The sequence below is a fragment of the Anser anser genome, assembly GCF_964211835.1.
Source record: "Anser anser genome assembly, chromosome: 2".
Lineage (NCBI taxonomy): Eukaryota > Metazoa > Chordata > Aves > Anseriformes > Anatidae > Anser > Anser anser.
In genome coordinates, this window is record NC_139721.1 from 61,968,645 (window position 1) to 61,996,422 (window position 27,778).

Here is a 27,778-nt window from a genome sequence, read left to right on the forward strand (position 1 = left end):
ATTGCAAGGAAAAGAAGAAAAAAGAAAAAAAAATAGAAGATGCATGTAGCACTGAGAAGCTGAGTTTGGTCTGGTATTCAGCAACTCATAAAGCCAAGGTATCTTGACATATCACTTCAACCAGTAGAAATTTTACTTAATAGTAGACCAACTTCTCCAGAACTTGTCCAACAGTTAGTTTATGAGCAAAAAGCAAGAAGTCTACACTTGCCTTATGGTTCATCATATCTCTAATCAGAAGCTATTTTGGTCCAGTTTGGTCCAGGAGCAGTTTCAGAACTGATAAGAGAATGTGACAGACTTCTCTATCTCTGTCTCTCTTTCTAAGAAAAGAAGCCCATTCCAAATACTTTTGTTGACTGCATTCGTGAAAAACGGTGCAGGAAGAACAACAGAGTTAAATACAGTGCCTATGCCAGGAGATTCAGGACTACGCAGCTTTTAAGTAGCGTCTTAATGCCAATTGGAAGCCAAGGTGGATCTCAGACCACTGGCATCAAATAATGAAGAGTGAGCAGAATCTATTTTTTCTTTTCTAATCCCAAAATAATTACATTATGAACCAATGGCAATTTTGTTCATGACATGAATATGGCCACAATTTTCCTCTTAACCTCTGACCACTATTGTTCTGTGTGCTGTGCTCTGGAGATTACAAAGTTAAGGATATAAATCAAAGGGCTGTCGTAGGAATGGAAGTCCTTGATCTGCTGGCCAGGTAAGGATTTATAAAAACTGACAGAGGCAGTAGGTACTGGATTGCTGCAATGATAATGACAGCCAGGCTTCTAAAATCCACTGTGGCCCAGCATCAGCTATGCTATCAAGTGTAGTGTTGCATGTTGCCTTATAGAAATGCCAATTGGTCTTTTAAGTACAGATTTGGGTGTCTAATTTGAGGCACTCCCATTTGAAAATGTAGATCTTACGGACTTCACAGATAGATCTTTTCACACATGCATCTCTGTCCTCAGAAATACGAGCTTTCCTGGGATGACTGAATCGGTTTATGGAGAGGATTACCTTCAAGACTGGGCTTTCTGTTGTCTGCTGCACATCTAGATGGTACCTGAACTCTAGAAATCGAGTTGCCCTCAGACCATCCCAGCATATAGATCTCTAAATATTTGGGTTTAAAATACTTAATATTGGTAGATTAACAAAAAGGAAAAGAAAAACAAAAATTGTGATTTTGAGTAAGAGCTAGTGCAATTGCCCATCCTTTTTTTGTTGTCTGTTAGCTACAATATCTCCAAGCCTCTTTGCAGCTGTTATTTAAGTAAAACTTGGTGTTACATTTCCTTTTATTACAAGTGCTATTTATACACAAATTGGAGCAGATCATGATGCAGCAAAGAACTTTTTATACTGCATACGTTGTGCAGCAAAATAGTGCGTTATCAGCATTACACGCTTCAGTGAGGAATGTTTTGCTGTTTTAAATCTGATCATTATGAGAAGAATTTAGTGTCTAGATACAAAGATTTTACTGGAAAGTTTTGAGCTAGGCTGTTGTCATCTAACTGAAAATGGAAACTTGTTCATGATAATTGGACGATGGGGATTAATGGAAAAACCAGACTGTATATACTGTTTAGATGCAACTTCAGAGATCTACTTCATCAGCTAGAAGAGGGTTGCACTCATTTTTGCTGGCTTGCTGTGGGACAATACCAGAAATAATTGGCAATCCATTGCCATACTGCACTTAAACCCCTTGTCTACAAACATGATGCAAAGTGAAGGTGGTTGAGGTTTCATAAAAATGAAGCACATGGTGTGACAGACCCATCTGTGCCAGCTTTGTAAAACAAAAGTGCCCAATTTTATCATCATTGCCTTTTGTTCTGCACAATGCTGTTCGTGCAGTGGTTTTATGAATGCTTGCCGGCAGAGTCTGTAAGCCTCGATTTATCTAACTGCATCCTCTCCTGTGCTGTCTGCTCTCAATTGCACTGCTAGCTTCCCTGCCCCCATAGTTTCCTTCCCTTATCCGGCCCTTCTCCCCGAACAAATCCGAGTTAGAACCTCCTAGCAATTTTCCAAGGTTCTGGGCTCAAAGACTAAAGTAATTTGTTTTTGAATTGCAGATCAAACATAAACTGCAAAGAAGCATTTAATCAGTTAGGAGAAGCAAGGGTATGGCTTGTTTAAGTCCCAGAATCCATAAACCTGTAATGATTTTATTATATTGGTGTCAGTTTTCATTATTTTCATGAATGGGTATTCCCTGCTTAATGCACAATATTTGCATCTGATGAACCAACGAGTTTAAACACGGTTTGTTTTAATGCTTTGTGAATTTGCATTCAAATTCATCAGGAGTAATTCTATTTGAAATCACACTGGGCTAAACACAGTGGTTGTAAATCCATTTGAATTGAGATGCCAGAATCAGCCCATTAATCTACAAATCTACAATATAATTTTTGTGTGGTTGGTGGGCTTTTGTTCTGTTTTTTTTTTTGTTTTTTTTTTTTTTTTTCATGACGAGGCAGAGGGGATACCAAGCGCTGGTGTGGGAGGGAAGGTGCTCAGGGAGGTTGTGATAAATTGACCAAGAGGGAGTATATCTTTGTTATGGAAACAGTCCCATGAAAGGAACGTATGAAAGGCCAGAGACCAGGCTTTGAGCGTGTCTGTCACTGCCACTGCCACTTGAGGTAGTTGCACGAGGAGAAAGTCTCTCAGACACGCGGGTTTTGTAATATTGAGGACGATAGAGGCTGTCATCACCTTCCCAGAGCATCAAAGGTCCCCCAGAACTCATAGCAGGGCTCTGGCCTGCATTTAGTGTTTACGTCCGTGTGGTGAACACTGCCAGCATGGGTTTCTCTGTGGTCTCTTGTTAAAAATGGAATAAAAAATACAGCAAGGTTCACCTCCAACAGAAACAGGGTTATTTTGGAAGGTGTGCAGGGGGCTGTGTTACGGCAAACAGTGCTTCATTTCTGGATGGCTGCAGAAGAAATGCGCGCCTCTTTCAGCATTTAGAGAGTGGTTTTAACTTCTGTGTTCTTAAATGGACCAATCTGTCTGGAATTAGGATGTCTGTATAAGCTGGTAGTTACCAGATTTGAAGGTGGGCCTATCGTTGTCTGAGAGTGCAAAGACATCTGTATCAGAGACTACTCTGTGAAAAGAAAGGCTTATGAACAACATTTTCCACACTATACATACTTCTTAAGTGTAGCAATATTTTTTTAAATACAAATTATTTTAAAAACTACAAAAATGTATAGTTAACTTACTTAATTTACCTTAGCCTTTTAAAGGGAATGTCTTCATTTATTTGAATAGGTGAACATTCAAATGGGATCCAGCAGGTACATTGAAACATGTTCACACAATCATTTTGCAAAGGTAGATTCAGGTTATTTCAGCCAGAGAGAGATATATTTGGCTGTGGACAAAAGTGATTTTTAGCTAACTTTGTGACGGCCTTCCTCTGAGGACAAGCAGTGCTGATTTGGCCTTTTTAAAGCAGAAATTAAAATCTAAGACCCTGCTTTGAATATGTCATAGACTGGGGCTAACCAAGAGCCCAACTCAGAAAAAGCATTTAAGCCTATGCTTGGCATTAGCTATGTGCTTAATTCCCAAAAGCCTAACTATGGGCCCTTTCTTATGCACTTGCAAGAATCGTGATGATCAGGAAGTCTACCATCTGACATCTGTGAAATGAGCTGGTAGACTGAGTCTTTTTCATAATGAACCAGTTTCCATCTCATAAAATTCTGTAATTGCAGATGGTATCGGTGGACACCTATGACAATCTCAGCAGAGATTGCAGCACGGCATTCCTCATTATAGGATACATGGACACTGAACTCCTCTCTGCTCACGAACATGGGGTTGATTCATTGACAGGGCATTATCAGGAAAATTGCGGTGATGTGACTAGTGCTTCACTGTGGGTAAATGGAGTACCTCAACTCTGGGAGTTGACAATAGGCTCTTCTAAGAAATTATAATGCCGTGATTAAGACATAAAGCTGGGCCTCAATACACCTGGGAATTCTTCTGTGACCCTGGCAACACACTTTTTGCTGCTTTTCACTTCTCTGCCTGCAAAAGTTAGAACAATGCTTTCTTATTTTATGGCGTTAAAGTGATAAATATACTACTGTTGTGAGCAATTCAGAAGATACAGTTAGGGAGGCACATGGCTAGATAAATGCCATTAGATTTTAAATGCATTCTGTTTGGTTTGCATTTGCATGTGCTTGTACTTAGCACTAGTAGAAAGCAGGCCAATTTTATTTTGCTTCCTAATTCTGCATTGAGGAAATTAGCTTTAGGTACACAGATCCAAAAATCGTGCATAAAATTCACTCTGTTGTGAAAGAGACCCTAAAAAATAACACATGGAAGAGAAAATACTTTAATTTTGGAGTTCTTTTAGCTTGTTCTTCTAGACACTGGTATTGATTTAGTTTGTCTACATTTTAATATGTGTATTTTCTTATTACAAAGAAAATAATATCATCCAGAGAGCTTCAGAGTCTTTTTATTTTAGTAGAAGCACCCGAGTAGTGTTTTAGGATACTGGGAGACACACTGAAAGAAATGGTGAACCTCAAGAGGTTTTGGATCACTAGAATGGACAGTGGAAGAGGTGGCTATGAAATCCCCAAGTAAGCCCTACCTGGGACTCCCAGCAGCTGTTTCAACCTGTGATGCCACGGGCTGCTCAGAAGCTCTTTAATCTGCACATCTTTGAAATGACAGACCACAATGCATCCTCCTGTGCGTTTTGTCTGCTATGTGCCAGAAGTTAGGAAACTGTTTGTTCACTAAACTATGGAAGCTGAAAAAAAGAGCAAGAAGTAATACTAAAAAGAAGTAGCTGAAATAAGAACCCTTTAACATAAGTGTCAGCAGGAGCTGTTAGTTTCTCAGTGTTTTTGAAAATCGCATCTTCCAGGTATCTGGCTTTAGGCTTCTTTAGGCTTCTGATGTTGTTGGTTTTTTTAATATTTTATTTTATTTTTGGGGGTGGGAGGGTGTTATCTGGTCTCTGTCTTGTCATACATCACAAGCTTTACCACTTTCACAGAAATTATCATGCCTTCCTCTGAAATTTTGTCTATGGCACTCAAAAATTTGAACTGTTCCAGTAATAGCAATAGTGCTTGGGGTCCACTTATGTTACCACTAACAATGCTGTAGCAGTTCTGTGTAACAGCAGAGTAAGGAGTGCATCCACTGCACTGTGCAACATGCTATAGATAAACATACTAGGAACCATTGTGTTTGCATCATTTAAATAACATGTTTTTAAACATTATTTGGCATCAGTTGTAGACAGATACGTAAAATAAATCTTCAAGCAAGTACTATCAAAAGTAACAGCTAAGTGGAATTTAAAATGTATTACAAAAATGTGATCACTAATAAGTTTTTAAACATTCCCTCTTCTGGTCTAAACTGGGCCTCAGGAGCTAAAAAATAAGAAGAGCTAATGAAATGACCTGACAGAATGGGAGGGTTTGTTTACTAGTCCGTATTTGAGTAGGATTCATGCTCCATGTGATTGACAGTCATTGCAAATTCTTTGGCTTTTTAAGACTCAAGGCGCCGCAGTCTTGGGTGAACTTCAGTTCAGAACGGAGTTGTTTACAGAAGTTAACTAAGTAGTTACTGGAGGATCGCATGCCACGTTTCACTGGACTGTTGTGGGATGGTACGGGTTTGCAGTGCAAATGGCGATGACTCAGGTTAAAACCTATTCCAGCTCTTGTGGGAGCCTCGTTGCTCTGGCACCTGGAAGGGCTAGGTAGCTGAATTGGCTTCCATTGCTCACCATGTCCAAATTTCTTCCCACAGTGTGGCTTGAATGTTTTAGCATTTCATCAAAATCAGATTATGGTGATCCAAAAGGGACAAAAATTTTCCTCCCTCTTCAGCATTTGCATCAAAAAATTAGAGGTTGTTGTTGCCAGAATGTGTGCACTTAAAGCTTCAACATCTCCATGCAAGCCAGCCTTCTAATAACTTTTGTTTCTCTGTTTTGAATATTCCTTAGTCAGTGTCTCTCCCCTAGCGAAGCTGAGACATAATTCAGTTGTATCTGTACCAGAGCAATGTGCAGGAGACATGCTTTTGAACCTGCAATTAAAAATTGCTTTGTCCTGTTTTCTGTTCCTGCTTTATCTTTTCATAAACTCAAGTCTAATTTGATGACCACTGTCATTCTTTAGATTTCTTCAGCATTACAGTTCTCAAGGGACTTATCTCTCACTTAGTGTCATGTTTGCAGATTAACTTTCTCCACATGCACCAGTATGCAGCAGCACAAGTTGAATCTTGCATCATTATTTTTTTATTTATTTGTTACATCCTGTTGCTCTTTGTGATGTTTTTAACACTTCCTCCCAATTTATTATTATCTGTGTATTCCACCTAAAAGCTGTTGACTTCTACCTCTGGCTAACCAACTGCTTGGGTAGCTTTATTGACAGTACAGCATGGAAGTGATTCAGATCTCACAAACACAACTTTGCAGCTGGGTGGAAGCACCTGGAGTAAGGAGCTTCTGAGCACTTGTACCGAGCCATGGTGCAGTGGTTTACTTTTCACGTCGCACGCAGCCATGGCACGCCGACATAGCAATTCCTGCGTCGGGAGTGTTCAGCAGTGGCTCTGAAAGCACCACCTTTGGTGTCTTCCATCTTGTTTTATCTACGTACAGCCTAGTGCCTTCTAACGCTGGAAGTGGGAGACAGCTCGTTTAGGTACTACTGTATCAGTAGCACTGAAGATACATTTCTGTCAGTGGAAGGTCAATTATATGAACAGCTCTTCCTTTGAAGATATGCTGGAAACATGCTGCTTCCATCTTTCACCAGAGGTGAATCATGAAAAGAAGACTTTATCACAAACTCGACCCTCGAAAGTGGTATAAAAGAGTTACCTGTCTCTCCAGCCTCTGCTTCCCATCCCACCCTCCAGGACCAGCATGTACCCCGCTTCACATTTCTTAAATAATCCTGTGGTTACTGCTAAGCCTGTGTGACACTCTGAAATATCAACATCTTTTCTGAGAATTAGGCATTATAAGCCTTGATGCTTCCCGTGCCTGAGGTGGAGTGATGGGGCCAGCAGAGGGGAAGGCCACCCTGGGAAGTAGCTGGACCACTTCTACCCAGCCCTGTTCCCTCCTTCTCAGAAGTAATGGGACACAGTGCACTGACACAGACCTTTGGGGTGGGAAATCAGATGGCAAAAGCTCTGCAACCGCCTGCATAATTAATTCAGCTTTGTCTTATGCCATGTACCAGTTCGGGAACAGCTGTGGTTGATCCTATGTTAGGGTTACACGTGTGAGGCTGAAGCACCTCATCTTTTTCTTTCAAAGCAGAGGGTGGCATGACCTACGGCTTTCAGACAACCATCTAAAGCTCCTCTCTAGCTTCAGATCCATTGCAAAAATGTATAAATACTATTAGCCACTGATACTGCATTTGGTGCTATAAAAGCAAAGAAATAGGTCTTTCTCCATTGAACTTACGTGTAAGTTAAAGCCCCCAACCTTCTTTACCTTGTCTTCTTCTGAAACTGGTTGTAATGCTTGCTCACTGTGCCAACCACTACCATTTGAACAGATGCATGTCACTCCTCCAGTTGTCTTTCCTAAATTCCCAGCAAACGAGAGACGAAAATGAACATATCAGCTATATGTCAGTGTCCAGATAAAAAGCTGCAAAGTTAAGTTATGAAGCTCACCCTTGTTCACGAAATTAACTGATCTCATATTGGCCCAGCAGAGCTCCTTCTCTCTGACAGATTATTACTTCTAATCATATGAATCAGTGCTCATTCCGGTGTGATTTTGATGAAGTCCATAAAAGACAGCACGCTCATCTCCTCCGATGCTTTGAATATTGAAATAGAACATTTTTTTTCTGGTAATTCTTCTGCATTAATTGCTTCTACTTATTCAATGAGTGTTAGCTTTTGTTATAACCCATCCCATAGACTCCTGACACCTTGCCTGCTGAGAAGTCCTGTCCTTGAAGGTACTATAGTGCACAATGATCAGAACTTATTGCTGATGTTTTGCTAGCATTTACTAGCAACATCTTGGCAGAGGGTGACCTCTAGTACTGTCTCTAAACATTTTCAATTTACAGACTCAAGAATTTTTGCTGTCTTTGCCTCTCATTCTTTTGAAGAGGTCAGCCCTTTACGAATTTGCCACAAGAAAGAAGTTCAAAATGCCCTATACACTTAAGCAGCTTAATAGGAATATAGCTACAATGAACACACAACATACAATTCATTTTAATATTTATAGAAGAAATTCACATTGTTTTAAGTGTACGCGAGCAGCTGCTGTCATTTGGCTATGAGCAGATGTTAGACCTCCGAAAGCTTCGCTGATAATTAAAATACTAACAGTTAGTGTTTTACCCCAGCTGCAGGTTCTGTTTACTGTAAATTTGATTTTAATGGTGCCTCTGTGCAGTTATTGAATAGAGGTTTGTTTTCTGCTATACATACAAAAGTGTCTACAATGAAGACAAATGGTTATTTCCCGTAATTTACCCTGGAAAGATATGAACATACACTGTAACGTAGTTGAATTTATAAATGAAATGCAGAGATGACTATCGAAGAGCAAATGGTAGTTTCTGTTATCTTAACTAACAAAAATAACCAAGAAAACTTACTAGTTCTAGTTATTCGCAAACATTCTGCCTAAAAGCTGCCGTGCTTTTCAAATGGGTTGAGACATGCCCTTGAGCAAAGAACAGGTGCTCCTTTTTACTGAATGGGTGCATAAATCAGAATAAATAAATAAATGAAATCACGATACTCAGATTTGATTGGTATACAGAAGAATATAATTTCTGCTTGATCATTTCATAACATGATTTTTTTTTTAATTTTTGGTGTCCCTTACAAGTGTCTGTTCTCTTTAGTGCATGTATGTACATCAAACGTTGGGAAAGGCTAGCCAATTTCAGAATTGTTAATCCCAAGGGCCTGATTATGCAAACACAATGCATAATGCAAGCTACCATGTTTAGTCCCTTTGAGACTATTGAGGCTAACTATGGCAGTAAGCAGTACTCTTGATAAATGTTTATGAGACCAGGATCTAAATGTATATATTCTTGAAAAACAGAAACTCTTGCTGAGATAATAATGACAAAAAGTAGCTTGGGCTTTTTTTTCTTTTTTTTAGCAAAATAGTTACTGTCTGAGTTAGGACCCATTTCAGAAATCCCGATAATTTGTCTTATGATCAGAGCTTGTGGTTTGTTTGTTTGTTTTCTGATTTTCTCATATTAGCATTCCTATTATTTTTCATGTGATCTGATATGCTCTGATGGCCCAGGAAACAGAATTCTGCAGTCTGACCGAGCACAACCGGTTTCTCTTGCAATCTGGATTCTGGTTTAGAAGTGCTAAAAAGCACTGCAGTTACGCTGCAGGAGTTAAAGCAGAAAAAGTACATCCGTGTAGCATCAATGTCAGTTGTTCCCAAACTGAGGGCCTTTGAAGCCGGTGTGCAAAGAAATGTCCAGGCTGGCTACCCTCATCTCCAGCTGCTAAATTGCTTTGGAAAAGCTAGCTAAAGTACTCCAAATACATTCCTAATGCTACTTGTCCATACTGGTAATTGCTGTATATGCCTCAGTGAGGCTTTTGCTCCCAGGCAGGACTTGAGAAGATAAAGCCTGTATGGTGGCAAGTGTGTAAAGAGGAAAGGTAGTCTACAAGAAAGTCTGGCACTGTGCGCATTGGGCAGTTGTAAAATCTATGCATTAACACCTTACCTGTTTACCGTGGTCAGTGGCAGTTTCAGTACATACATTTTTTATTTGCGTAGCTTCTGTAACGCTAGGCTTTATGGAGTTCATTTTTGACCTTAAGCGCAAGAAAAGAGAAGCTGAAATTTTTCACAGAGAAGGCCTTTTCCCAAAGGTTAATTGGATATTGGAAGGAAACCAAACCAAACCAAAGCAAACCAAACCTAAACACCGTAACTGAATGGCCCAGCTATTTATTTTGCTGGCTGTTTCTTGTTTTGCTTCTCTGTTGTTGCTGTTGACATAGTCCTGTAAGGTATGCAATGTCAAAATAACAAGCAGAAAATTTCAGTTTGGTTATCAGAAGAAAAAAAATCCAAAATTATTTCCTTTTACATTTTAAGAAAGCTAAATGGACATCTGCCACTTTGCTTAAGGTACCTGAAAGGTTAGTGCTTCATCCTTTATACAAGCAATTCTTAGAAGACCTTGAAGTTTCTAAACATGATGGAGGACAAAGGATAAAGCTAGAAGCGAAGGATGTTTTGAGTTTTAGCCTGAAACATGACATTTCTGGATTTTTAAGTATAGGATGAACTACTCACAGTATTTTGGAATTGGTTATGGTATTTAATTTTCTTTTTACAGTTAAAATATACTGAAAAGAAAAAACCCTTACTGCATTGGTATCTCTCTCTTATTACCATTTACGTACCTTCTGTCAGTGGTGGAATTTTTTTATGTCTCTTAGGGAGCTGGTTAAGTTCCCTATAGGTATATCTATTTGTACTGCTTTACAAATATATGCTGCCTTTGTGGACATAATAAGTCTGACAGAGCCCTTTTGGCTTGCTGATTTATTTCACTTCTCGGTTTGACCCATCCTATTTTCTTCCTTCAGTAGAAGATATGAATGAGCCTTCACAACCTCTTTTATTTAGTAGCTTAACTAGCTGTTTTTGAAAATGCTGGCCCCTCTATTGCTTGTACATTTAAAAAAAAAAAAAAAAAAACTAGAAAAAACACCTTAGAAAAGAAAAAGAATAGCTTTTACTATGGTTAAGGAAGAGATCTGAAAAATGTGGTTTATTATTATGGCCTCCAAAAATCAAGAAAATAGTCATGCTACAGTTCTTAGACTGCACTTTATTTAAAGATCGTTACAAAAAGGAAAAAAAAAAGAATGAATGAATGAAAGAAAAAATGCAGAAATTTGGAGCTGGATCAGGGCCTAAATTATTCCTTTATGAACTTGGATGGTGGGCTTTTACCATACCAGTCAAAATATTTTATTGTTACATAGACAAATAGACAATAACTTTTGAAATAAAGACATCAGTTGCTCATTCAAGTGATAGCCAATGTAAGTTGAATTTTCGATATCTTGTAGGAAGGTTGCATTTAGTTGAAAGAAAAGATGTTTCTTTGCATTCACATTATTTAATATTCATTGCATTTTAATAGATACCAAATATTTGTATGTATCAGTAAATAATGTGCCTAATCACCAAAGTATGAAAAATGAACTGTTGCCAAATAGGGTGCTATAAATCAGGTCACCTGGAACTTTTGCAGGAAAGGCAAAATAGCTGTTTTAAGCATGCTGTGTAAATACAGATCATTTCCGTCATCCTAACAGATTATTTCATCTATGGCTTAGTGCTTTGTCCTAAAGGTGCTCCTTGTGAAGGATATCCTCAGCCCAGCCTCACCGTGCACAGCCACTGCTACAACTTTTGGGCAAGGTTCAAAATTCTGAAGAGGCGGCTGGTGGAGAGCAAAGTGGTGCTTTACATATAATATTAGCAGAGACTTTCCTAACACATTACGCATTTCTTTCTGAGACAAGTCTCCTTAATGCCATCTTTATCTGCTACACGATGCATGAAATCTACTTTCTGTTTTAGAACTGCAGCTGACCCCCGACCCCTCGCGTGGCGCCACAATGTGACCTCTCTATTGTCATCAGCTTTCATTCTCTTGAAAATCCTATGAATTTTTATTACAAGTTTTTTTAAACCAAGCTGAGGCTTCAACAAATTACTTGACACAGATGAGATGAAGTTGTTGAAGTAGTGTTAGATAAGTTTTACAGCCAGCATGTGTGCTGCTGAACAGTACAAAGCCAGTGTCCTACAATGTCATACACCAGTAACTGCTGAGCCTACTATTGGATAAATACATCATTTTATGGAACATTGATTGTTCTATAAACCCAATGGAGTATTATGCTCTATGATCAAACCATTTAGATTGTGTGTAGAGCACAGAAAATGCCATATTCAGGATGGTACTAAAAGTGCCATTTGTGTATTTTATGGATGTCATTACGGGGGAAACTTCTCTCTGTAGGCCCTGTTTACTGCAAAATTTTTTAGTCTGTAATGACATTTTTCATTCACAACGTATGCCTTCAAGAGAGGGGGCCCTTGTTTTATTTGTTTCATTCGAGTTTACTGCACAAATCCTGTACGTTTTAATTAAATGTACGCTTAACAAAAGAATAAGGTATTTATTCTGTGGGGAACAAATGATGACAGTAACAAAAGAATAAAACAGACACACAAAAGGAAGTCAGGTACCGAGGAAAAGAGAGGGAAAAAGGTACTAAACCCTATTTGTAGTTTCCCAGAAGCACATTAAACATCAAAGCATTTCTTTTAGCCCTATTTTGGGAGTTTGTGGTCTCTGAGAATTAAAATAACCTGCGAATATGGATTTAATGTCTAAAAAATCCTGACATTTTCAAATAAAAAACTAACAGTCGCTCAGGACTCCAACTGATAAATAATGGTCCTGCTGAAATGACAGACTTCTTGGAAAGAAACCAATTCTGTGATCATTGCACCCCTAGATATGAAACACCTCTTTACAAATTGTCTGAATATGAGCTCTCATATCATTATATTTTGTCATTTTAATGCCTATTTGTGTATCTTCTTAATTTGCAGTGACATGCAATCAGCAACAAGTCCAGTTTTCCTAATATTAATGTGGGCTTGTATTGCAGCTTATGTTTGCCATGTCAGCCAACACTTACCCCTTCTCTTTGCCGGCTTTTAAGAGGGGGTGAGAGGCAAGCTGAATTTAGTAGGACAACATGATTTGTTGCTACATACAGTCCAATAATGTGACATGTTCCTTAAATACATAAAAATTCCTGCAAATGTTGTGTTGGATAGCAGTGCTCCATTATAGAAATGTGCTGTTTCAAAGTCAAAATAGCAGCTAAGCCTCAAAACATGTTGTTTTCTAAATATCTTCCCTACTTGGCTTTTCGCTGGTAAAACAAAAGAAAACCAGTAAAATCTGCAATTCATATTTACCATGAAAAATCACTAAAATTGAAGCTGATGTTCCCAGTAAATTCTTGGTCATAGTCCAGTAAAAATTTAAAGTTACAGTAGATTCACATTAGTTTAAATGACACTTGAACTTCTACATAGCTCAACATTAATTCATTATAGTTGAAATGGAAGAATCTTCAGTGGGTGAATCTTTTACAATCTGATTGAGGCTGTTACATTTTATAGGAGCCATTTTTCAAAGCAGTACTGACAGCACTCGAAGTTATTAAATTGCTGAATCAAAAGATGGACCTGCAATCGCATTTATGAACTGTGATGGAATAGCTGGGGTTGCACCGAGCTGAGGTTAAGATGTTGGTGTAGTTAAGCTTCATCACACCCCTTAGTGACAGCAGTATTTACCCATGTAGTTTACTTTAATGGTCAGGAAGTGGCTTAACTCACCTCTGGATTCAAATAGATTAAGTAAGCAGTCAGAATGGCATAATTATCAGCGCTGCGAGGGATTCACTGGATAGCTCTTCACCCAGGAGACTTCCTGTTCAATTGCACGGTAAAGGCCGGCGCAGCACAGATTCATGGGTACAGCAATTATTTTAGGAGATGAAAACAGGATGGATTTCCTTTTTCTTTCCCTTCCCCAGACCGGAGCTTCTCCTCGCTGCAGCGACGCTGTGTCCTGTACATAAATTATAATTATCTTAGGGGAAAGATGTCATGATTTTGATGCACGCATGTGAAAATTATGATCGCGGAGTTATTTTGATTTTGAAATCCTGTGGAAAATGCGTGATTTGTAGAGTTATTTTGATTTTGTGCCACATCACTGCCAGGCTCCTCTTTTATCATGTCAACAAAGCAAGATTCCTGAGAGAATTAATTACTTCTACTCTATTATAAAATGTGGAGGAGCTAAGATAATTGTCATTTTATGTTGATTTCCCCTTCCTATTTTTCTGCTCTTTGGGGGGTCTCGTGAATGTCAGTGCCTACAGAGAGAAGAGGAAAAGTGGGGATAAGAACCAGTCGTACCACAGTAAGCCTCCTCACAGCTTACGCCTGACAAAATGTACTTCAATTGTATGTGCCAGATACATCACGCAGCATCACTTGGAAACACTCTAATGGTTTAAATTGTTAATTTTCTTTTCCAAAGATAACCTGCCTCGCAAACTAAGATGGAGAAAGTTGTGTAACGTCAGCTGAGACTTCTGAAAGTGATTTGCAGCCTTTCAGCTTAACACGATTACCTGTGCTTCATAGCACAGTTCTCCACCAGAAGCTTTGTAATAGAAAAAATAACAGATAGATGGATAGATAGATGCCAGCAAGAGCCCAGTCTTTTAGGCACTGGTGTTACCTTGGAATATTAGCTTGATACTCACCTTAGCATATCAACTTGCTAGAGGCTGCAAGATGCCAAGTGCTCAGTCTCAGTGTAGCACATCTCGTAAGTGTGAACTTACCTTCAAGCAGAGGAGTCTGTGGTTCTTAGAGCCCAGTGCAGTTCTCTGTGGGATCGGGGCCTGACAGTTAAAGCGTGGGTGTGGACAGCCTCAGCATCAGGGGCCTCATCAGCCTTCCCAAGGCCCACCTGGCACCAAACCCTCGCCCTGATCTCAGTGTCTGGGTCCCACTTTCTTACCTGTGTGCGCCGGTTGTGGGCCTGCAGGGGCTGCAGTGGGGCTTGGGGATGGCACCATGACAAGGGGACAGCAAGTGCTGAGCTGTTCTGCCACGGGGCTGCTCACAGGGTGCAGTCAGTCATGTCTGCCTAAACTCCTGGAAGGCAAGAAGGGCGGCAGGGTAACCCCGAGGCCGTGTTTTGAGGGTGATGGGCTTGGCTTTGTGTGGCCTTGGGCATCGTTTGCTTTGCCGAAGCGTCACAGCTAGTGTTGAGAATGGAGGAGGAAGCCTTCGCTGACCCAAAAGCAGACTGAGTGGCAAAATAAGCAGTTGCAACGTGGAGGTAAAGGCATTTTTATCTATTAATTGATTTCACGTAGAAGTAATTAAGAAGTGTAATTGAGGTTTCTCTGGGTGATAGTTGCATAAAATATCCTGCGTAGGGTGAGAGGACTGCCGAGCGTTTTCTCCAGGTAACTAGGCTAGTGAACCGAGCCAGTAAGGTGTGCTGGAGAAGATGCTGGGTGGAAAATAAAGGGGAAGACAACGGCATCAAGCTGACAGCATGGCAATTACCTCGCCAACAAAAGCAGGGTATTAAGAAGATCAGCCACAGTTTTTCACACCCAGATATGTTTAAAGTAACATACGATCCTAAAATTCGTTGCCAAAGTACCCAAGTATCACCAATAGGATTTTCTATAAAAGATGTGTTAATGGCTTTTAACTGTATACTGTATTTATCTGGGCTTTTTTGTACAGCATATTTTAAAAAAACACATTTAAATTGTTAATAGGCTGCAGCATTGTTAAACTCAGCAATTACTTCAACCTGTAAATATGTTATTTGGAAAACATGCAAATTGTTTTTGTTCGCTTGCTCATTTTATCTGTGTTTTCTGCCAGTGAAATCTAAAAATTGTCAACGAATTTTCTTCCATTTAAGCTACAATTTGTTAAAGTAATGAACCGATATTTTCCATGATACCGTGTTCACAGCATATTTTGTCTTGCAGGCATTGTATCCAAGTCCTATGAGTGCCGGCTGAAGGGGCAAGGAGCAACCTTTGTGGAAACTGCGAGTCCTTTTACTGCAGCAGCACTGGGAGAGGTTTCTCCAGCTAAAGAGAAGGCCTTTCGGGGCAGCAGAAGGCAGCCACAGTCGCCTGAACAAGTTCAGCAAGTTATTATTATTCAAGGATACGACGGCGACTTTGCAATTGATGTCTCTGCGGAAGAAACGGCAGCAGCTACCCTTCAGACTCTAGCAATGGCTGGTCAGATGGCCAGGGTCGTCCATATTACAGAGGATGGGCAAGTCATAGCCACAAATCAAAACGGCTCGCACGTGAGTAGTGTGGTTCCAGGGCAGATACTTACCGAGCAGCTAGCAGACGGTGCCACGCAGGTGGTGGTGGTTGAAGGTGCTGTAACAGGAGCCGAGATGGAGGAGGCCGTTCCTATAGATGCAGTTCCTGACTCCAGTAGTGCTGTACTGCAGCAGATAATGCAACAAGAAGTTTTAGATGCTTCTGAAGCTACAGTCCATCCCCAAGACTCCTCGTCAGCGTTAGATGCCTTGCTTTGTGCTGTAACGGAGCTGGGCGAAGTGGAAACCAAATCTGGACTCCTTGACAGAAGCAGGTCTAGTCACAAAGATTTCTTGCAAATGCCAAACCCAGAGGCGCCCAGTATCCCCAGTGATGCAGGGGGACAAGAAATACAAATGTTCCACGAAGTTCAGGAGACTCAGGAAGATACCGAACCTATGGAAGTAGTGACGCAGGTCATGCACCCATCGGCTATAATTGCATCTCAGGAGAGAGCTCAGGCTGCCTTCAAGAAAATGGTCCAAGGAGTATTACATTTTGCTGTATGTGATACGGCTGCGGCCGACCAGCTGATGAAAGAAGGTGTCACTCAGGTCATTGTAAATGAGGAGGGGACTGTGCATATGGTAGCTGGAGAAGGCTCTCAGATAATTATGCAGGAAGCCGGTAGCCATGCGCTCAGTGTCCAGAGTGAACACATGGATTTAGTCGATTCAGATGGGGAAATATCACAGATTATCGTCACTGAAGAAATAGCTCAAGCCATGGTTCAGGGTTCTGATGGTGACTTCTCGGAAGGTGCAACCCACTACATTGTCACAGAATTGCCACCAGACATGCAGGATGAACCTGGTGTGTACTCGCACGCTGTGATAGAGACAGCTGGGTCTCAAGAGATTTTGCAGGCTGGTACTGCTATAGAAGCAAAAGCTGCATCCCCTGATAGAGCAGGAGAACAGTTAACAAGCATGGTCATTTATACGGAGGGTGGCTCACAAGTAGTTCAGGGCCAGGGAGATGAAAACGAAGTACAAGAAGCATGAAGAGCTTTATCTCATAGGCTTGATGCAGGTGATCAGATCCATGGAGGCGCTGTATTCCTGGAACAACTTCTGTAAAACCTTCTCAATACAATATCCTCATAGGCAGGTAACAAATATGCACCCTGTGGGAGGTGAAGGTCAGCTACTAGGAGGAGTTCACTGAAAAGGATAGTACAATCTTGTTACAATAGCTCTGAGAATTATTATAGGGGATTATTTTAAAGCAAATGCGTTAGGACACAAAAGAGGATAAAAATATCCCCCTCCTCTCCTGTAGGTATTGTTCTGTTCACTGGTTTATTTTTTTTCAACTGTTGTTTTATCTCAGGGTAAATCCCTGCCTTCTTTTTTGTCTATCATAATCACAAGAGTAAAATACTTTCACTTACATGTATATTTTATAAACAGATAAATAAGCAAAAAATTACAAAAAGTGCATCATTACAATGACAAGGTGATCAGGTAAGCTTAGATACTGTAATTGGTGCCCTTCTTTATTTTAAAGAAGAACAGGTGACATTTTGCTTTCTAGAATCTTACTTTAAAATATCTGTGGTGAAACATATGTCATCAAATTAAGTGTTTTCTCCATCTGGAATCAAATTTTTTAATAGTAGCTTAGTCTTTCATGGTATTGCATAAGACTTTTCCTAGGGAAGAGTTGCTACATTTCAGAAAATTCTTGATTATACACATTCAGAAAAAATAACTTGATGCCTGTATCTTCCACTTAAATTTAGATGAGAGTCCTACATATGAAATGTGCTTTTTTTTTTTAAAAAAAAAAAATATTCTCACTGTCAGTATTTTGCTTTTCTTATAAATAGTGCTTCATATAAATACCATTTTGCAGTTCATTTTGTGAGCGACTTTTGAAATGTTATGGGGGATTTTTGAAGAAAATTCTGACATTGACATTAACAAGTAGAAAAAAAAAAAAAAGGTGACCTTGTATTTCTTGCTTAGTCCAGAATGTCAATTATTTAGTTGTGGATATACTGCAATTGTCCGATGCAAGTTCATGTTGAAGAGATTTGTTTCACAATACAACTGCTTTTGTTTCTTTTTAAAAAAATGTAAAGTATAAACTGGCAAGGTTTTTTTGTTTGTTTGTTTTTGTCTTTCAAATAAAATGTTAGCATTAAAATGAAGCATCATGATTTTTAATATTAAGCAATAAACAGAACTGGCATTCAGCAGGAGCAAACAAATGCTATCTGTTATGTCTGTGCATTTTCTCTTTTCCTTTCTCAAGCTAGCTAGCTAGATAAAGATAAAAGAATCTAATTTCTGAAGTGTGCCTCATGCATGCTTAATATAATTGTGTAAGTGTTTAGGGTATAAGCCATGCTGACTCTAGAGATAACTGGGTTTCCTATCATGTTTAATATCTTAAAATTATCAACTGTGAGAAAGTTGGGGTGAGGCAAAACAATAGTTCCTTCTTGAAGGAACTGTTTAAAAATGTATTTTCTGATAGAGCTACTTAGAAAAGGTGCTTCATTCTGGGGCTATAAGAGCCTGCTGTCTTTTCATCTCTCTCTCTCTCTCTCCTCTCTTTTTTTTTTTTTAATTTTATTATTTTCCAGGAATTAAGGTTATGTCTTTGTCAGACCCCCAAAAAAGTAAATTTCAAGTTAGACATGGAGATTCATAATTAGCCGAGTTTGACTTGCTCATCTTTCTTAAAAGTGACAGGCTGTTCACTTACTCTTAAATACTGTCTTCAGCAAACAGTGACAGGATCAACTCCCGTTTGTTATCAGGAAAAAGGTGACCTTTACAAAATGATGGCCCTCTGCAAGACTCTCACAGATGTTCAAAAAACTGAATGTTTTTCAGTGGAAATATTTCTTCTTGATCATTCCTCCTGTTAACTGTAGCCCTGTGGTCTTGCAGCTTGGATGCTAATTCTTTGCTGTGCTTAGTCCTGTATGGCTAACCTTTCTGCTGCAGTACAGGGTGTTGACACTGACATGCTGCAGTTTACCATTTGTGATTTATTTAGGATAAATATGTCTCAGGTGGCATTTAATCCTTCATAAAACCAGTGTAGCCTGCAGTGTCAAACCAGCAATCACATTGTATGCACAATGAAAAGAGCAGACCTTTGCATAAAAAAAACCTGTGGTAGGTGTTCCTGTGCTTGGGAGTACTGGAAGGATTCACTAACCTGCCGTGTGCTGTAATTACCTGGAAGCTCAGGTTAACGATACTTCTCTCCGAGTGCAGCCTGATCAGGAGAGCTAATTTCTTTCTAGTGCTTTTTTTTTTTTTTTTTTTTCCCTCCTTCTTCTTTTTAATGTGCACTTTGAAGTTAACTTATTAGTGCCCTACAAATGTAACATTAGAAATCAAGGATGACATTCATTCCTGTGCAGACAGGCTGCTTAAGGACTCCACGCGCCGTCTCAACCCCATGCTGAAATGCTGTCTGTGACGCGCCCGGAGCCGAGGTTACAGCAGATCTATCCCGAGGCTGAGGAAACTCGTCTCCGGCGCGCGTCCCCCTTCTGTGCCCACGCTCCTGGCACCTCACCGTAAGCCGGGAGGAGATCAGCGGGAGCGCTCCGTGGGCCTGCCAGCCTCTGTCCTGCCCTCTGCCCTGGGAAGGAGGCAGCAGAGGGAGGTGGATGCTTCAGGAGCAGCACCTGAAGAGGACCTGGGCCACCAGGATGGTCCACGCGCGGTGCCGGAGTCGGGGAGCAGGCTGATGGGCCGCAGGAGGCCTTTGCTGCAGGTAGCGCCCACCTTCAGAGCACAGCAGGACTCGTGTGGTGCATCCAGGAAGGCGTGCGGCCCAGGCAGCCTTTCAGTTCCTCAAAGCGTATTTTGGTGTTTGAACGGCTTCAGCTGACTCTGTCTCCAGGAAAAAAAAATCAAGAGTTACACTGTAATGGAAGCAACTGCTCAAAGTGCAGCTTTCCTGTGCCATTTGTTTGCCTCCCGATGTTCTGACTGCCAGAACCATTGGCTTTAATCTCCTCTTTGCTGTCCATTTTGATTAAGCATTACTGAAGTTGGAGCATACAATGCCAAACAGGTAAAAATGTAAGTATTTAGGGAGCGTTAAAGTAGTACGCAGGAAAAAATAAATAAATCCACCAAAACTGAACAAGAACAACAAAACAGTGGAAAAACAAAACAAAACAAAACCAGAGGGAAAAAAAAGAGCTGTTTCTGGCAAGCAATTTCACCCTCTGTTTCTTAGGAATCAGATATACACCTCCTGAGGCAGTGTCTCCTGGCCCCTGAATTCAAGCTTCATCTTTTGGGAGAAATGGGAGATAAGAGATAGCTGGAAACGATATTTAGAGAAATATTTCCTATAAAAAACAAACAAACAAACAAAAAAACACCCAACAACAAAGCCCAAAGTGCCCACAGCTACATACCATTCTGCCTGACTACCAGCTGCACTTTGCTATGGAAGTTGGAGGAGCCAGAGCCAATAGCTGATGTGCTAAGGTATGCACATGTGAATTGTGCATAGTGCTGCAAGCGCTGCTGTCATTTATAAATGCGGCTTTAATACCAGAGATGTTAGCTGTGAGGTCCTGGAAGAAATATATTTGTGATCTTTGTGGGCAGCGGGTTCAGCTTGTGTAATCTCTGTAGGAGTGTCTGCCTGCTGAAGCTGTGCCTCAGGCCATCCCTGAGCCAAAGCTGAGCTTAAAATGCAGGTTGGTCCCCTCCAGAAAATCACAGGGCTTGATGGATGGGATTTGAGCTACAGGCGGAGCAGTGCAAGGAGCTTGTATTGGGCAGACGTGTGCCTTGGTAAGCAACTTGTGGTGCTTTTTTCCACCCTCGCCTGCTTAGTAGACTTCCTGAGCACAAACACTGTAAACAGAATAAAAAAAGAGAGGGGGATGAAGACAAAAGCCACTCCTGAAATTTGAAGCAAAGTTGGTTCTGGTGGAAGCATTAAGTAACAGGGAAAAAAAAAAAAAAAAGGTCATTCATTTGGCAAAATAAAAAAGAGCTGGGAGTTTTCACTTATTTTACTGTGCAATATTAGCCCATAATTTAAGATAGCACACGGCCTACTTAAACAGCCTACCCCTGTTCCATCTTGTTGAAGAATACAATTCGTTTTCTACTCCTCTAGGGTGATATCATTTTATATGAAGAAAAAAGTTAGCTCAGATGGCAGTTATATGTTTCGGAAGCACCTTCTAATCAGGGATTGGTGATTCATTATTAGCTTCAGCAGGCGATCCATCTGACATGTAAGGGGAAAAAATTAGCAGCTGTCACTGCATGATGAGTTAATTTCCTGATAGGCCTGACACTGAAAAGCCATTTGGAGACATGGAGATGGCTGATGAGAAAACCTGGTGCTGGTTTATAATTGGAGAGAAAGAAAGGGCAGAGAGACAGAGGGAGATGGGGGAGGGACCGGGGCTAATCTACAAGTGGGGATGGATGTTTGTGTATTTACTAAACAGACTGCTCCACAATAGCCTGCGTTACCGCGCACACACACCTCAGCGGTTAAGTAATAAGGACTGGGGCCTTTCATTTTCCTTCTGCCGCGTGTCATTATTTTTAGTCATTTGTAATTAGTTCTCCAGACGGTTTTACGCTTACTCCAGCCCGGGTGAACGGTGTACAAGCACGCGATTGGGTTATCTGGCGGTGACATTGAAACCTGACATTTTAGTGGAAAGGGGAGAAAATGACGCTATCCCTTTAATGGTTCTTGCTGCAATTTTCTTAATTGCAGCTTGAGATTTCAATCAATCATACAAAAATAAACTTATTTGAAACAAATATTGCTAAAACTTCCAAGGGCACAATTGCAAATGATAAAAGGGTACTGAAAGAAATCTCTTGTAGAGTATGAGGAAATATGCTCTTCAAAATATATAAGCACATGTGTGTCTGTTTATCTTTTGTGCGAATGGCAAGTAAAACTATGTAGAGAATAGGCATGCAAGACCAAATACAGTCACTGTGGAATCCGGCTTGTGTGTGACAGGGACGGCAACACAAGGTCTTTTATGTGTGTTAGATAAAGCTAATAGAAATAGCTAATAGTCCCCTCGGCCAGGGACTAACTAATTTCTTCCATGGCTGTGCATATTAGGTACTTCTTTAAAGGGCTACTTGTTTTCAGCTATTTACATGTAAAGATATTTAATATGCCCAGCAAAGCAAGGCAGACTTCTCGTCAACCATCAATAAATAAATAAAATTGGAACACAGTGACTATTTAAAACTTTTCTTTTTCAAAATGGTAGCATTTAATGGGATTCTCACCATCATCGGAAGATAATTTTTGACTTGGAAGAACATTAGCCAGTAGCTTCTAACAACTCCGTTCATACAAAAGTACCTTTGCCATTTTTGTAGTAGGATAATCTTAAATAAGGGTTTGGGAGTAGTGGTGGAAGGGGGAAGATCCATGGCAGGCAGGTTGATCCAGCATGTATCGTACAATCGAAGTATGATGAACAACTAGTTCAGAAGATGGAAGTATGTCCTACTACATAATTGGACACCTGACCGTGTTTAAAATATATTCTTGTCCTCTGGCAGAAACATTTATCAAGGCTATTTTGAATGATCAGTTGTAACATGTAGCCCTGCCTGGAAGGTCATAATTAACTGAGCACCATGGTGTTCTGGGAGTTTGGGATTAGTAAGACTAGCAGGCTGCTGGGGAACAATAGCTTAATGCCAGAGTGGTTTTCCTTCCATACTCCCCCAGCCTCTGATTGCTGGTACTGTCCTGAATCCTCATTCCCTACTGCAGCTTTACCAAGCGGTGGTTCAGCTTCCAGGAGGTCCTGCCCACAGGCTCATGTCAACAGTTTGTCATGCTTAGGAGTGATCCACCTTGATATGCAAGGAGCAGAAGAACAAGTGATGGATTTATTATCTCCAGTGGGTCGCATCCCTTGTTACTCAAGTAGCCGTGGGCTTCAAGACCCACTAAATGGTCAACAGGAAGATTTTGGAAGCCCTACAGCTCCTTGGGAAGTCTGGTTGGGTAAGTGAAGTGTCACCAGGGGACATCTGGTCAGACAAGTATGAGCAACACCAAGCGTAGGAGGCAGAGCCTTTGATTCTTAGTCTGCTAGAACTGAGCTTTGTGAGGAGTTTCTGAGAGCAGAAATAGAAGTGGAACCGAAAGCAATGGCTGCTCAGACATAACAAAGTCGTGCACACAAGGGCTGAGAAAAAAGGAGCAGAGAAAACAGGAAGGGAAAGGAGATGATGAGATAATAGAGTAGCTGCTGTGAGGACCACAAGGAAAAATGAAAGCACTCAAAATTTCCCTGGGCTAGAGGGTGGTCACACAAGATGGCCAGCAGCCAGCTCTCCCATGAGAAGACCATATGATCCTCATGAAAAGCAGGTGTCCTCTGTGTAGATCCCACAAGGACGGTGAGGAGTGCTGCTGCCCGCCGTGCAAAGCAGGTTAGGTTAAAGATGCCTCACTTCAGACTCTTTGAACTAACTGGGTTTTAAATATAAATAAAATAATGTGTTATTAATGCCATGAAGAGGCTTTGTGACAATGTAAAAGGCCTTTTGAAGAAGTGTTGTGCACCCCATCAGGCAAACGGTTGATGGGGAAGACCTGACGTGGAGGAGGAAGGCTGCGGGCAGAGGACACAGCCTGAGCCCCGCTCCAGCAGCCAGGAGCACGTGAACTTACGGCGATCGGATGGCCTGGTCCTTCCCTCGGTGACCGCCGTGCCCAGAGGGGCTGGGCTGTGGCGCCAGGCCGTGCAAGTTAAAACACAGCAAGGAGTGCGCGTGGTTGCTTTCACCAAACCTCTCCCCTCCCCACCTGTCCCTTCTGGATTGAATCATGAAAAATCCCCAGAAGGATTCAGAATAAACCAGCTTCCGACTTCCGTGTGTGTGGAGCAGTGTGTTTAAGGCCAAAGGCCGTTCCCGCAGTCTTGGCCGAGGCCTTGCAGTGGGAGCTGCTGCTGGCCAAGAGCAGTTTCTTAGGGACCGACTTGATTTTACTTACATAAAGCAACTCGTCCTGTCTTTGGCTTTTCCAGTCCAACAACTCTGGCCTCCTAAAATACATGTTCTGGCTTTATTTTGGAGTGTTTTGTCCTTTGAAATGTTTGTTTTATAGCCTTGTTGACTTTTTTTTTTTTTTTTTTTCTCCTTAGATTAGAGCATGAAAAGGTGATGGCTGTTTTGTCTCTCTTTACCCAGATTTTTCAGTCCCCAGCACTGGGGGCAGAACTGGCTTTCAGGAAACAGTAACCCTGTTTTGCAAGCAGGAATTAGGGGGTTGCTTCCAGTAGGGAAAAGAAAGAACACAACTGCATGAGGGCACTTTGCATCTGTTCAAGCACTCTGGGAAACCAACAAACAGGGAGGTGTGGGCTTGGGGCGGCATCCTGGCATCTCCACTACTAGTCATTGAGTTTCACGTGGAGAGCTCGTGCAAATCCCCTGCTGTGCTGTCACCTGGTGCAAAGATCCGCAAGCCAAATGCAGCCCCGCTCCTTCCCCAGCAGCACCCAGGGCAGAGACGGGCAATGGTGTGGCCGTATTCACCTGGCTCTGCCGTGCCATCAGGACACAGCAGCTGCTTTGAAGATCTGGCAGTAGCGAGTGTAGGGCTGCAGGTGATCCCCAGGTCAGGAAAGGGCTTCTGATACCTCCGAATTCCCACAAGGGAAGATACCCGCAGAGAAGACACATCTCACCCAGGTAGCACAGAGGAGCACCAGGGCAAAGAAAGGACTGGTTTCTGTTGCAAACGCGGTCTTTGCAAGCACGTCTTATACTGAGAGAGTTTTAGGACCTTCCCCCAAATCCTGCTAAGCTTCTCCAATCTGCCAATGTGTTCCTCTGTCACTGGGGGTATGGAACAGGTTTGTGTTTCCTGCTTAGCATATGGTGGTGACTGCTGGTGTTTGGTAGCTGTGAAATACAGATGCCCAGCTCCAGGAGGATTTTTCCCTTGCTAGGGACATCTGGCCATCCTTTTGGCCTTGCTCTTTCTTTTTCTTTCTTTTGTTCCAATATGTAAGCCTTGCCCATGAATTTGAAATGAAGATCATTCAGCTGTTTTTAATTCTGCTTTATTTGAACATTAGGAGGGAGTCAGAGCAATGAGAAGCCTGGGGACGCAGATAGAGGCATGTATGTCCCAAGCCCACCGCCCGCCCCTGCCAGGGCAGCGGAGGGGCTGAGGCTGCTGTGGCACATTGAACAGAAGGCAGTGGCACCAGCGGCTGGCAGCAGCTGATGGGGATGGCAGGAGAAGGGAAGCCTAGAGAGGTGCCTCCAAAACACCAGGATGGCTGGTATGCCTTGGCTTGGAGCACTTAGGCACTGTCTGGGGTGTTTCTGCTCAGATTGCTGCCTTAAATCCATATGGGAGCCATGACGATAAAACTTAGGGACAGCAGTTACTGCTGATATTTAGAGTAAATGGAAGCGGGAGTTTCCAGGAGCATTTTTCTGGAGCCAGCGCTGAGCTCCTGCTTCCTCAGCAGACACACAAGCCTCCTCTCCCGCACTCTGCCACGCCACAGGTGGTGTGCAAGGGCTCACTCAGTGCACAGCTTTCCAATAGTTTGTCTTCATGGCTTAATGGGTGGCCCTCTGCCTACTTTATTGCATGCCATTCACTGAAAGCCTGCTCCGGAAGCAGGATGATTCATCTCCTATGGACATTTCTTCTGGTACTCATCACTCTGGTATCTGGGTGCTTCCCAGCCCTTCGTGGCTTCTTCCTCCTTTATCCCCACTAAGGTATCATGAGGAAATGTTTTTCCTCTTTCAGAGAGAGCTACAGACTACAGAGTGACAATTCTGGGGACCTCATCTGAGCTAACAGACATCATCTATCCAAACCTCCGAGCACCTGGCATCACACCACACTTGTAATGCTCCATCGTGACCTTGGGTGTCTCTCACCGTGAGTGTGCTCAGCGTTCCTGCAAACCAGATAGCAGGGGCTGGTGTGCGCACTGGGCAGGGGAGAGCATCTCTTTGTTCTCCCAGCTGTGCCACATCTCCCAGCTGTGCCCCCTGGCTGTTCCTGCTGGCTTTGGGGTTTTCTGTAACAACAAATTTTCATTTCTGCATATGAAGCATGGAGCTCATATGGATATTAATCATACAAGCGATGATACTGCATGGGTGTGTCTCTACCGGGCATCTACATCTAGGAGCTTGCGCAAAGGGGAGAGCCAGGCTTTGAGTGCTCCTGCAAGGAAATCCCTCGCTGACCTCTCAGCTGTGGCTGCGAACCTGATGCACGCACCCAGCCGTGCAGCCAGGAGCTGGCCCTTCGGGCAAGTGGCAGCTCACGGGGACTTTCTCAGCTGCCCTTCCGAGGGGACGAGCAGAGCTCGCCGCAGTAAGAGCCGGTGGTGCGGCAGTGTCTGCGTGTGAGGAGCGCGCGGGGTGTTCATTCCCAGCGAAGCGCCCGGTTCGGCTCCGCCAGAAACGAACGCGTGCACATTGGGAAGCACACGCGGGAGATCTGCTTTCTTTATCCAAGCAGGTTTCTAAGAAAGCCCTTCAGATAACAGTTCTGAAAGCTTGCTGAAGTGAAAATTAAACCGCTTTAAATGCCGTTACGGAAACATACCCATCACAAGCAAGGGCTGGCTTTCTGTAGCTGCCACCCAATAAATATATGAGGCTCGGTTCTGATGTCAGACCGACTTTTCCTTGTGTATGTCCTCCAACGTCTGGTTTTCCTGTTATGAACTGCAGTAATTGTGATCAATCAGGCTTTATGTTCACTAGCCACAGGCTGTTTTATTAATGAATCTGTATCCCATCTTCATTTTTTCACAGTCTCATCAAATCTCTTCCAGATCCTGTTTACATCAAATTTTATCTGCAGCACAGTTGTGTAATAGCATCCAATTTGGAATTCCTGATTCTGCAGCATTTCCTCAGACCAGGACCCCAGCACACTGAATAACAATACGTTCCTGAAATAAAAGAAAAATGAAAACATGGGAGCTTTCAACAAAGTGCAAAGAAAAGCCATTGGTTTATAAGCGATACCATCCTTCCAGGCTGTGGAAAAGCTATGAACAGAGCACTTTTTCAGAGTCTTTTCTGTGAGTGGGCATGTGCATGTGTGTCATGTATGCTTAAAGGCTAGAATTGCCTTCTTGTGGATGCTTTAAAAAATATCAGGTACTTTTCTCCTCAGCATCGTACATTTTCTATTTGGGCACATGGGATTTATGAATATTTGGCTTGACTGGCTAAAGACATCAATGTGACATGATGCAATGTGTTATAAATGTCTCAGATCAAATGCAGAATAGGCAGAAAAAAGCCTCAGAATAGAAGTTTATTAAAAACACGTACATACAGTCTCTTCTAAACTAAAAAAAAAAAAAAAAAAAAAAAAAAAGAACACTAATGTTCCCCTGTTGCATTGATGCCAGAACATTATGTTTGCAAATAAGAATTTAGCACTACAAAGACAATGCCCTAGATTAACTAAGATCCCATTTCACAAAACCCTATGGCAATAGTCTGCAACATCAGTCACAGGAGAAGACATAACACAGACGCATTTGTGCCCTCATGCAGCTGAACTGAAACAAAACAAAGAGTGAATTAGGCTGAATATCTTACTGTGTGCAACGTATTGTACAACAAGGCACCTTTGGGAATGTGTCACAGGGTTTGGTAAATTGAAAACAAAATAAACAGATCTATGGGAATAAATAACACCATATTAG

At 41.7% G+C, this 27,778-nt stretch overlaps 1 protein-coding gene and 1 long non-coding RNA gene across 4 annotated transcripts in view; one reads left to right on the forward strand and one right to left on the reverse strand.

The window, feature by feature from the left end:
• The window catches only part of ZNF407 (zinc finger protein 407), a 340,105-nt gene extending 321,825 nt beyond the window's left edge, over positions 1–18,280 (forward strand). For all 3 annotated transcript variants that reach the window (XM_083821922.1, XM_083821923.1, XM_083821924.1), the window contains one exon: positions 15,712–18,280. In XM_083821922.1, coding sequence (XP_083678048.1) covers positions 15,712–17,069 — 1,358 coding nt within the window. In that variant the 3' untranslated portion in view covers positions 17,070–18,280. The remainder of the gene's footprint in view (positions 1–15,711) is intronic.
• Positions 17,851–27,105, reverse strand: LOC310893251. The gene is made up of 2 exons (XR_014578844.1): positions 21,133–27,105; positions 17,851–20,912 (listed from the first exon to the last, which is right to left on the reverse strand). It is a non-coding gene; the product is annotated as an uncharacterized lncRNA (long non-coding RNA).
• Between the last annotated feature and the right edge of the window lie 673 nt (positions 27,106–27,778).